This window comes from Globicephala melas, chromosome 2, assembly GCF_963455315.2.
Source record: "Globicephala melas chromosome 2, mGloMel1.2, whole genome shotgun sequence".
Lineage (NCBI taxonomy): Eukaryota > Metazoa > Chordata > Mammalia > Artiodactyla > Delphinidae > Globicephala > Globicephala melas.
In genome coordinates, this window is record NC_083315.2 from 93,648,556 (window position 1) to 93,660,795 (window position 12,240).

At 38.7% G+C, this 12,240-nt stretch overlaps 1 protein-coding gene across 5 annotated transcripts in view; it reads right to left on the minus strand.

Annotated features, from left to right (window-relative positions):
* Window positions 1–12,240, minus strand: part of EIF2AK4 (eukaryotic translation initiation factor 2 alpha kinase 4) — a 114,323-nt gene that overhangs the window by 30,831 nt on the left and 71,252 nt on the right. For all 5 annotated transcript variants that reach the window (XR_009563048.1, XM_030843069.3, XM_060294477.1 and 2 more), the window contains 4 exons: window positions 9,897–9,998; window positions 4,104–4,157; window positions 1,595–1,831; window positions 91–166 (listed from right to left, as the gene is read on the minus strand). Coding sequence is in view for 4 of the 5 variants with exons in the window: in XM_030843069.3 (XP_030698929.1) it covers window positions 91–166; window positions 1,595–1,831; window positions 4,104–4,157; window positions 9,897–9,998 (469 nt within the window). In the remaining variant the exon portion in view is untranslated. The remainder of the gene's footprint in view (window positions 1–90; window positions 167–1,594; window positions 1,832–4,103; window positions 4,158–9,896; window positions 9,999–12,240) is intronic.

Consider the following 12,240-nt stretch of genomic DNA (forward strand, 5'->3'; position numbering starts at 1 on the left):
ATGGTTGCACCCAAATCCATTCATAGTACTTTCTGATGAGGAAACAAAACATCTTTTGAGAAGGCACATAATTTTTTAAAAAGGACATACCATGTCTTTTGAAGATGCGGATAATGGTTTCACCCACGTGTTGTTGTATCTTGGCTGTACGGATGGAGAAGCTGCCCTAAGATATGACCAATTAAAATGTCATCAAAGCCTAATCAAAGGGATCCCCTACCATACTTTTCTGTGGCTTGCAGTAGGCATTACATTGCTTATTCCCAAGATCAAAAAGAGGTCTCAACAGGTCATTCCCCTTTTGAACATATTCAGGAGAGAAGAAACCGCATGTCTTGCAACATGTCCTGCTTTAGGAAGGCTGCCTAGGTTTAAAGTCCAAGCTCTTACGTTGATGTATGTCTTTCAGAGACAGCCAGTCATATAGTACTACACAATTCTCCCCGAGGACTTTCAGGGATACTGTAGCAGTCAAACACCTAACAGTGTCAAACCCCCTCCCATATTCTAAGGTAATTCATAGTGGGCCTCTTGAAAGCTTCAAGGCCTTTGTGTATTTTGTAAATAACTGTCTTTTTCATTTGTTTCGTATTATAAAAGTAGTACTATTTTACTATAGAAAATTTAGAAATAATAGATAAGCAAAAAACCCCAAAATTAAAAAGTCAGCCATAATCCTGCAAATGTCTAATATTGCCAGCAAAGAAAAACTGGCCCCTGAAATCTGTACTGATTTTCCACAAACCTTACCACTGCTTTCTCTACTACTCTTCTAAATTCTATTTTAAGCATACAGAGACATAGAATATAACAAATATATGTTATTCACTCACCCAACTTTATCAAATTTTAACATTTTGCTATACTGTTTCAGACCGTTTTTGTTTTTAAACAAGAAAATGTTGAAGGCATTTGAATGTTATGTTGAACATAGATGTTGAATGTTAAACCTGCCTGTGCTTCAGAAACCACCTGGGAGCTCTGAGATTCTTGAAGCGCCTCCCACTTAGATTCCAAGTCACTAGATCGGATGTAAGACCTGAGCCTCTGTATTGTCAAAGGGCCTCACAGGTGACTTTGACGTGCAGCCAGCATTGGGAGCTACTGGCTACCGGATCTGGATCTGAGCTGGCTGGGTATTTTTGGCACTGGGCGGCTGGGCCAGGGCTCAGTCTCTAAAAGCACCGCTTCTTAATCTCTTTAGTAGGCGGTGGGTCAGGAACTCCTTCAAGTTAAGTGATTAAAAAAAGTGTGGCTCTTCCTGGAATAATGCATATGCACACATTTTGCATATACAGACCTCAGGTTAAGAGCTTATGTTGGAGAAGGACCTACTGTAGAGCACAGGGAACTATATTCAATATCTTATAATAACCTATAATGGAAAAGAATCTGAAAAAAAGAATCATAAATATCCATATGAATCACTTTGCAGTACACCTGAAACTAACACAACTTTGTACATCAACTGCAGTTCAATTAGAAAAAAAAGAACTTATGTTGGAGGCATTAAAGGACTGCATGAAAATCGAGGAAGTGACTCCACCCTTTTGTGGACCACGTGAAGCTCTTTCGAGGCGCGGCTCAGGCCCACCTTCAGTATGTCGCTGTCGTAGGTGTAATCGACGGCGGGGGAGATGCGCTGGGAGAAGGTCTGGGCCATCACCGTGCGGTAGGCCTTCCCGCCCACATTGGCCAGGGTGCGGTGCAGCACCTCGTGCAGCTCCGACTCCTCCATCTGGGGCGGAGGCAGCAGTTCGCTCCTGAGCAGCTCTGTGGCTGTGGGCCGCTCTGCCGGATCGTGGTTCAACAGCCAGGAGATGACAGATTTCTACAACGAAACCCAAGCACCCCGGGGAAGGGTGCAGTGGAGGGTGCTCAGGGATTCTCCTGACAAGCAGTGGTTGGTTCAGGTCCAAAAGAGACACACTTCTTCCACTTAGTTGGTGCATGTTAACTGGTATTTCTGAAATCTCTGAATTTGTCACTCTCCCCACCCCTCCCACCCCCACCTCCCGTAGTTCATTACGGTCACAGAATTGTGCAACAATGTAATATGAGTCTTTCTTAAAAGAGGTCCTTCTTATACTTCCCTGCCATAAAGGACCAAAAAACCCTCAACTCAACAACTACATAGAAGCAGAAGTTAGGCCTTCTAAACACTGTATCTAAACTACTGTATCAAAAAAGATACAAGAACATAAAGCTAGTAGTTTTAGGTGCTTAATTTTAGTATAAACTATAACATGTAGGAGCTTCTAGAACCCCTAAAGCTGTATAAAACAACTTTTCATTTTTCATTCTCCATTTATGTTATCTGTATTGATATCATTCCCTTGAATTCTCTTATGTTACTGGTTTATTATACTTTCACAGCTATTACCTGATTAAGCAGGGAACTATTTGAAGGCAATATAAACCTTGGAAAGGCTCCATAATGCTTCTGTAATTCTTTTGTTTACAATGAAGATTTATAAGGAGTTAGAAGGAATACCTGAGATCAGAAAATCTCAATTTTTAGATGAACCTCATTAAGCATTTTCTAATCACGTTTCTTTAAAATACCCTGCCCCAAATCCCTACCCCTGGTTTTAGGCTAAAATAAAAACACAGGTAATTATTTTTCACATAAAGAAGGGAACTGACATGATATAACTTTATGAAAATTTATGTTAAATTAAACTGGTAAAAATAATATCCTATTCAGCAAAACAGACTGTATGTAATACTGCTTAATTTCTGTATGTGGCAACAACTGTGCTATACTCAGTCTACAAGCATTTTCTATGCTGCCTCCTTTCAGATAAAAAGCAACAATGTGACGTGGGAGGTGGCTGCGGCACTGGCTGTGGTGCTAAGTTTATACAGCCCAAATGCAAATGCTCAAGGGTGCCCAGTAAGTCCCTGTGACAGGAGGGCAATCACTGTCGTGACAAATGGTGTGTATAGTTGCACTGTGTCTGTGGTTTAAGTTCCTACACCACCACAGCTGCCAACATGAGGAAATAATGAATAAGACTGACCTTGTTACAGGGAAAGGCTGGGATATGAATATTTTCTTATGACACCCCAAAACATGGGGAACAACTCAGTTCGAATCAGTGGTAACAGCTAACAAAAGAAGTAGAAACACAACTCAATGTATTTTCTAATGGTTCTTCACTAATTCAATAGTTGAGGCAAAATGGGTCCCTCGAGCCATAAACAAATGTCACATTAAATGCTACTGAGTTATAGGATGTTAGTGCTAATATAAATAAAGGGAACTTAATACCTTTATTTTACAGGGGAGGAAAATAAAGTCTAGAAGAGTTAAGTGACTTGTCCATCCAGATACATAACCAATAATCAAGAAACAGCAAATTAATGCAATATTCTAGCTAGGTTTCTGTTCTCAACATTAATAATTTAAATTAGGGATTTTGCCTTGATTATAATTGTTAAGAAGTCAGTTTAAGGAATAAACTTCTACATGACAAGAGTATTAACCATGGAAGGCTTCACTAAGACAAAAAGCCAGCATTAAGAAGAAAGGTACACCAGAAGCACTATAATAAATTCACTAATGATCCTTTCATATTAGCCAGATGCCAGTATTTGCTATGACATGAGTTACACACACACACACACACATTTGTAGTATGGAAGAGAAATTATTTTGTTTTAAATTACTGTTAACATCTGGCTGTCTAGTCTTCCCCTTTACAATCTGAGCTACTTTACCATAAGACAGAACAAAACTGTAGTTTTAAGATATATTCTTCTTTTCTTAAAGTTCCAAGCTTTATCTAAAACAACGAGCTGTAAGAGCATTCTCTTTTTTAGAATAGCTAAGCCAAGCGTTCAAACAGTACTTCAAAAGCATGATGAACCACAAAAAAGAACCCTGGAGTTTGTTAATTTTCTCTGTCAGCCCTTGGCATTTTTACGGTGTATTTCAAGTCTAAATACATTTTAAGTACTCCATCTTTTGATATTTTTTCCCCACGTTGTTCCCATGAGACAAGAGAATGAGTGGCAGAAGATTACTAATTGAAGAAGAAGAAAAATAGTAATTAAAACCCAAGAGTGAGAACACAGTAAATAAAGCATCAGAAAATTACCTGCTTTGTGTGCTCTCCATCATCGAAGTCTTCTGGAAACTTAGGCGAAGTAGGCTAAAAAATATATTTTATTCAAATCAGCAAGTGCTTGGCAGACTGCCACAGTGGAATCATTTTATTCACCAGAGGTAAGAAAATCAAATACAGAAATGAAAATTTGCTAACAAGGGAAGATGGATGTGAAACTCATCGTGAAACCCAACGCACATCGTTCCAAGGACATTCGTATTATCTTAATACTTACTTCACCCAAATGACAGCCTAGGTGACAGAAAGCACCTCATTTGAGGACAAACTTTAAAATCTAATGGCTTCAGGGAAAGACAAAGTAGCTTTATTAAACAAACAGATTAAAAAAGGGTAGAAATACCAAACCATCAGTACCGAGTAAGAGAAAAACAACACAAAAACCTCTAGACCCAAATTTCTCACCTTTCTGCTAAATAAGACCTCAGTCATAAGGTTAACTTGGCAGTTGAGATATTCTTGAAATGAGGGAACAAACATGAATTTTAGACTAAGGAAAGGCACTTCACCAAGGACACAGTCCTCGAAGAGCATTCCAAGTCAAGGCAACGACACAGTAATCACTTCATTTCCTCTGATACGTTACGAACACAGCTGCCCTCTGATACATTATGAACACAGCTGCCCGCTGCTACATTATGAACACAGCTCCCCACACTCTTCTGGCAGTTAGACCATTAAACTCTTTTCCAAGATATCTAGTGGAGTATTCTTAGTTACGCTGTATGTGATTTACTCTAACAGACATGACTGCTTGGCTCTGCTCAGAAAGGAAGAGGAAGACTCTCTGTAACTCTTGCTCATGAATATGTGAATCTAAACCACCCTCACCCAAACCTTATTCTCCACTGTCATCTTAATGCCATTTCCAATAGGTATCCTGGCTCGCGTACACTAACATAAGTCCCTTTTAGTTTGTGCAATGACAGTTTAGTTTGGGACAACTGATCCTTTGGGCAAGGATCAATCCCAAGAACACACATGGAGATCTCACTGGGAAAAAAATTCAAGTGCCTGACATTTTCCCCAGACTCAGATTACCTTCTGGTCATGGTGGTATTCTTTAGGCATTACTACACCAGGTCCATTCAGCTGGAACCTTTAATTTCTAGACCTAAATATCCATTATCCTTATAACCAATTCCAACTGCTGTAACTATATTGATATTACGCAAAATTTTTGGATTCCCCTTTTGCTTTAAAATCAAGAGTAGAGATAGCCTCAGAAGAGAGGGGCATGATATACTTAAAGTCATGAAAGGGAAGAACCTACAACCAAGATTACTCTACCCGGCAAGGATCTCATTCAGATTTGATGGAGAAATCAAAAGCTTTACAGACAAGCAAAAGCTAAGAGAATTCAGCACCACCAAACCAGTTCTACAACAAATGCTAAAGGAACTTCTCTAAGTGGGAAACACAAGAGAAGAAACGGATCTAAAAAAACAAACCCAAAACAATTAAGAAAATGGTCATAGGAACATACATATCGATAATTACCTTAAATGTGAATAGATTAAATGCTCCAACCAAAAGACAAAGGCTTGCTGAATGGATACAAAAACATGACCCATAGACATGCTGTCTACAAGAGACCCATTTCAAACCTAGGGACACATACAGACTGCAAGTGAGGGGATGGAAAAAGATATTCCATGTAAATGGAAATCAAAAGAAAGTTGGAGTAGCAATACTCATATCAGATAAAACAGATTTTAAAATAAAGAATGTTACAAGAGACAAGGACACTACATAATGATCAAGGGATCAATCCAAAAAGAAGATATAACAATTATAAACATATATGCACCCAACATAGGAGCACCTCAATACATAAGGCAACTGCTGACAGCTATAAAAGAAGAAATCAACAGTAACAAAATAATAGTGGAGGACTTTAACACCTCACTTACACCAATGGACAGCTCATCCAAAATGAAAATAAATAAGGAAACAGAAGCTTTAAATGACAAAATAGACCAGATAGATTTAATTGATATTTATAGGACATTCCATCCAAAAAGAGCAGATTACACTTTCTTCTCAAGTGCGCATGGAACACTCTCCAGGATAGATCATATCTTGGGTCACAAATCAAGCCTCAGTAAATTTAAGAAAACTGAAATCATATCAAGCATCTTTTCTGACCACAGCACTATGAGATTAGAAATCAATTACATGGAAAATAACGTAAAAAACACAAACACATGGAGGCTAAACAATACATTACTAAATAACCAAGAGATCACTGAAGAAATCAAAGAGGAAATCAAAAAATACCTAGAGACAAATGACAATGAAAACATGATGATCCAAAACCTATGGGATGCAGCAAAAGCAGTTCTAAGAGGGGGGTTTATAGCTATGCAAGCCCACCTCAAGAAACAAGGAAAATCTCAAATAAACAATCTAAACTTACACCTAAAGGAACTAGACAAAGAAGAACAAACAAAACCCAAAGTTAGCAGAAGTAAAGAAATCATAAAGATCAGAGCAGAAATAAATGAAATAGAAACAAAGAAAACAATAGCAAAGATCAATAAAACTAAAAGCTGGTTCTTTGAGAAGATAAACAGAATTGATAAACCATTAGCCAGACCCATCAAGAAAAAAAGGGAGAGGACTCAAATCAATAAAATTAGAAATGAAAAAGGAGAAGTTACAACAGACACCACAGAAATATAAAGCATCCTAAGAGACTACTACAAGCAACTCTATGCCAATAAAATGGACAACCTGGAAGAAATGGACAAATTCTTAGAAAGGTATAACCTTCCAAGACTGAACCAGGAAGAAACAGAAAATATGAACAGACCAATCACAAGTAATGAAATTGAAACCGTGATTAAAAATCTTCTAACAAATAAAGTCCAGGACCAGACAACTTCACAGGTGAATTCTATCAAACACTTAGAGAAGAGCTTACACCTATCCTTCTCAAACTCTTCCAACAACTGCAGAGGAAGGAACACTCCCAAACTCATTCTATGAGGCCACCAGCACCCTGATACCAAAACAAGACAAAGATACTACAAAAAAAGAAAATTACAGACCAATATCACTGATGAATATAGATGCAAAAATCCTCAACAAAATACTAGCAAACAGAATCCAACAACACATTAAAAAGATCATACACCATGATCAAGTGGGATTTATCCCAGGGATGCAAGGATTCTTCAATATACACAAATCAATCGATGTGATACACCATATTAACATATTGAAGAAGAAAAACCATATGATCATCTCAATAGATGCAGAAAAAGCTTTTGACAAAATTCAACACCTATTTATGATAAAAACTCTCCAGAAAGTGGGCATAGAGGGAACCTACCTCAACATAATAAAGGCCATATATGACAAACCCACAGCAAACATCATTCTCAATGGTGAAAAACTGAAAGCATTTCCTCTAAGATCAGGAACAAGAGAAGGATGTCCACTCTCACCACTATTATTCAACATAGTTTTGGAAGTCCTAGACACGGCAATCAGAGAAGAAAAATGAATAAAAGGAATACAAATTGGAAAATAAGAAGTAAAACTGTCACTGTTTGTAGATGACATGATACTATACATAGAGAATCCTAAAAATGCCACCAGAAAACTACTAGAGCTAATCAATGAATTTGGTAAAGTTGCAGGATACAAAATTAATTCACAGAAATCTCTTGCATTCCTATACACTAATGATGAAAAATCTGAAAGAGAAATTAAGAGAAAACTCCCATTTACCACTACAACAAAAAGAATAAAATACCTAGGAATAAACCTACCTAGGGAGACAAAAGACCTGTATGCAGAAAACTATAAGACACTGTTGAAAGAAATTAAAGATGATACAAACAGATGGAGAGATATACCATGTTCTTGGATTGGAAGAATCAACATTGTGAAAATGACTATACTACCCAAAGCAATCTACAGATTCAATGCAATCCCTATCAAATTACCAATGGCACTTTCTACAGAACTAGAACAAAAAATCTTAAAATTTGTATGGAGATACTAAAGACCCCAAATATCAAAGCAGTCTTCAAGGAAAAAAAACAGAGCTGGAGGAATCAGACTACCTGACTGCAGACTATACTACAAAGCTTCAGTAATCAAGACAATATGGTACTGGCACAAAAACAGAAACATAGAACAATGGAACAAGATAGAAAGCCCAGAGGTAAACCCAGGCACCTATGGTCAACTAATCTATGACAAAGGAGGCAAGGATATACAATGGAGAAAAGACAGTCTCTTCAATAAGTGGTGCTGGGAAAACTGGACAGCTACATGTAAAAGAATGAAATTAGAACACTCCCTAACACCATACACAAAAATAAACTCAAAATGGATTAGAGACCTAAATGTAAGACTGGACACTATAAAACTCTTAGAGGAAAACATAGGAAGAACACTCTTTGACATAAATCACAGCAAGATCTTTTATGATCCACCTCCTGCAGTAATGGAAATAAAAACAAAAATAAACAAATGGGACCTAATGAAACTTAAAAGCTTTTGCACAGCAAAGGAAACCATAAACAAGACAAAAATACAACCCCCAGAATGGGAGAAAACATTTGCAAATGAATCAGTGGACAAATGATTAATCCCCAAAATATATTAACAGCTCATGCAGCTCAATATTAAAGAAACAAACAATCCAATCCACAAATGGACAAAAGACCTAAATAGACATTTCTCCAAAGAAGACATACAGATGGCCAGCACATGAAAAGCTGCTCAACATCACTAATTATTAGAAAAATGCAAATCAAAACTACAATGAGGTATCACCTCACACCATTTAGAATGGGCATCATCAGAAAATCTACAAACAACAAATGCTGGAGAGGGTGTGGAGAAAAGGGAACCTTCTTGCACTGTTGGTGGGAATGTAAATTGATACAGCCACTATGGAGAACAGTATGGAGGTTCCTTAAAAAACTAAAAATAGAATTACCATATGACCCAGCAAGCCCACTACTGGGCATACACCCAGAGAAAACCATAATTCAAAAAGAGACATGCACCCCAACGTTCATTGCAGCACTATTTACAATAGCCAGGTCATGGAAGCAACCTAGATGCCCATCGACAGACGAATGGATAAAGAAGATGTGGTACATATATACAATGGAATATTGCTCAGCCATAAAAAGGAATAAAATTGAGTCATTTGTTGAGACGTGGATGGATCTAGAGACTGTCATACAGAGTGAGGTAAGTCAGAAAGAGAAAAACAAATACTGTATATTAACGCATGTATGTGGAACCTAGAAAAATGGTACAGATGAACCAGTCTGCAGGGCAGAAGTTGAGACAGAGATGTAGAGAACAAACATATGGACACCAAGGGGGAAAAAAGAGGAGGGGTGGGGATGGTGGTGTGCTAAATTGGGTGATTGGGATTGACATGTATACACTGATGTGTATAAAATTGATGACTAATAAGAACCTGCTGTATAAAAAAATACATAAAATGAAATTTTAAAAAAAATCAAGAGTAATCTCAAAATATTTTTCAAAAGGATAACCTAGCAATATCTTCAAGTATGATTACAAAAATAAATAAAACTGGGGTAAGTTTCTTATCATGTAAGTGCATAAGCAGAGGTGGATTTCCATTTACTAGAAATATAGAAAATTATAGTAGGACCACTTCTTTCTATATTATAAATACCAGAAAAATACCCTGCATCAAATTCTGATGTCTATGCTAAGATTCAGGTTACTGGAAACTGAGGCATTAAAACATCTGATACATACATCTCTGAGTTGGTTGAGAACAAAGATCCTTTCTGAGGCTGTGACCATGGGATGATAGCACATCTCAAAGAAGATAATTCCCAGGCTGAAGAGATCCACTTTCTGAGGAGGAAAAAGAATTTTATTTAGAGCCTAGATATGAAAGCATAATCCACTAGGGAATTATAGGATGAGCACTTAGTTGGGATGTTTGCATAAGTGAAAATAGGTCACACTAGAAAAAAATTCGCTTTGTTCTAAAAAAAAATTATAGGTGTAAAATATAGACGAGAGACATATTTATATTTAGATGATAAAATATATTTGGCATGACTTCAATGTTTTTCTTAACAATTAATTGTAACTGGTTTAGCTATACACATAGACATAGATAACCACTGGCCACACACTGAGGATAATCACTACAGAGCAAGGACAACCGAGATCTGTTGAAAGAATTTGCTTTGCATCTTTCTAATCATTGCAAAAGGGAAACACAGACTGCACCCTGCAGCTGATAGCAAAGGTCAGCTACTGATTGCAAAGCCATACCAACGAGGTCAGAAGCACAGCACAACAGAAATATCGTGATGACTCCTAACAAAATATGGAAGTGTAAGTAAAGAAGGTAAAAGGGCAAGTCAGTGCAGAGTCTCAGGTAGGGAGCTGTTGAGGGGAAGAAGGAGGTCAGAAGGTCCTGTGCCTGCGGCAGCTGAGCACAACCCGGCTCAGCAGGAGACTGCTTGTGGTGAACTGCACACAGGCACAGGAGCCACTTTCAAGGAAAACTTCAATGAATTTGGACTCAAGGATTAGCAGGAGAGCCTCTGCAACCAGTGACCTCCAAAGTCTTAAAAACAAACATTCATTATGTCATTTCCTACACATGTTAGCTGTAGAAAAATGTACATACTGAACAGAACATACCGAAAAGCACCAAGAATACAATAGCAACCACCCATAATCCCACTGCTTAAGGATATTTACAATTGATGGCTAAGATACGCCCTTTTGGTGGTTTTTCTTAAATGTCTACACACACACACACACACACACACACACACTATAAAACTAGAACCACACTGTCGTTTGTAACTTTTATTCCCTTACTTTAGCAAGAATATTTTTATACTATAATGTCATTTTTCTAAAACCGGCCTCTAATATTTTAATGACATATTCAATTACATGGATGTCCCATAATTTATTTAACCAGTTTCCTATTTTTTAATTTATTTTATTTTATTTTTTTGCGGTACGCGGGCCTCTCACTGTTGTGGCCTCTCCCATTGCGGAGCACAGGCTCCGGACGCGCAGGCTCAGCAGCCATGGCTCACAGGCCCAGCTGCTCCGCGGCATGTTGGATCTTCCCGGACCGGGGAGCGAACCCGTGTCCCCTGCATCAGCAGACGGACTCTCAACCACTGCACCATCAGGGAAGCCCAGTTCCCTATTTTTTAAATGCTTGTTATTTTTCATTGTTATAAACAACGCTGTGACAAACCCCTCTTACACCAGTCTTTTTGAATGTCCCTGGCTGTTTCCTTAGGATACGTTTCAAAAGGTGGATGTGCTGGGCCAAAGGGTAAGGTCCTTTTAAGGATTTCATTATACTCTTACAAACCAAATGCAGAAAGATGACACTAAAGGTGCCTCCCCCTCCCTCAGGGTGGGCGTGTCCATCTCCACACACCCTCACCGAGTATTTGGAGGTCTGCTTCAACTCTGTCACTACCCAGTGCTCCCTGTCTGAACCAAAACCCAGCCTTCAGTTGCCACTGCTAGCTTGAAAATATGCTTTAATGTGAATTGCGTGCCTCATGTATTTTAAAAATTTAGCTCTATGGTCTTGCCCGAAGTGATCTCATCCAGTCTCATGGCTTTAAATCCCATCTGTGTGCTAGTGGCTCTCAAGTTTATACCTCTGATCTTCCTTCTGAACTCAAGTCTTGAGTCCCTAACAGTCGACTGGAGCTAATTGGATTTCTCATCAGGCATTTCAAATTAAACATGCCCTAGACGGAGTATTCCTGCCGTCTTCTCCTCCATCTCCCAGGTCTTTCCTCATGGTTCCTCAGCTCAGTCAACTACCCTTCCCCCAGCCACTCGAGGCAGAAACCTGAGCACTGTCCTGTTTTCCTTTCTTTTCCTCACCCAACACCCACTCCATTAGGAAAACCTGTCAATTCCCCTCCAACATGTATTTCATATCTGCACTCTTCTCCCCGTCTCTACTGCCACCACTCTGGTCCCAGCTCAGCCGTCCCACCTGGACTCCTGCCAAGCCTCCGGCAGCAGCTAGAGTGAACTCTCTCGCTCAAGATCCTTCAGGCGCTGCCTGTGCACATCCCTTACCATGGCTAAG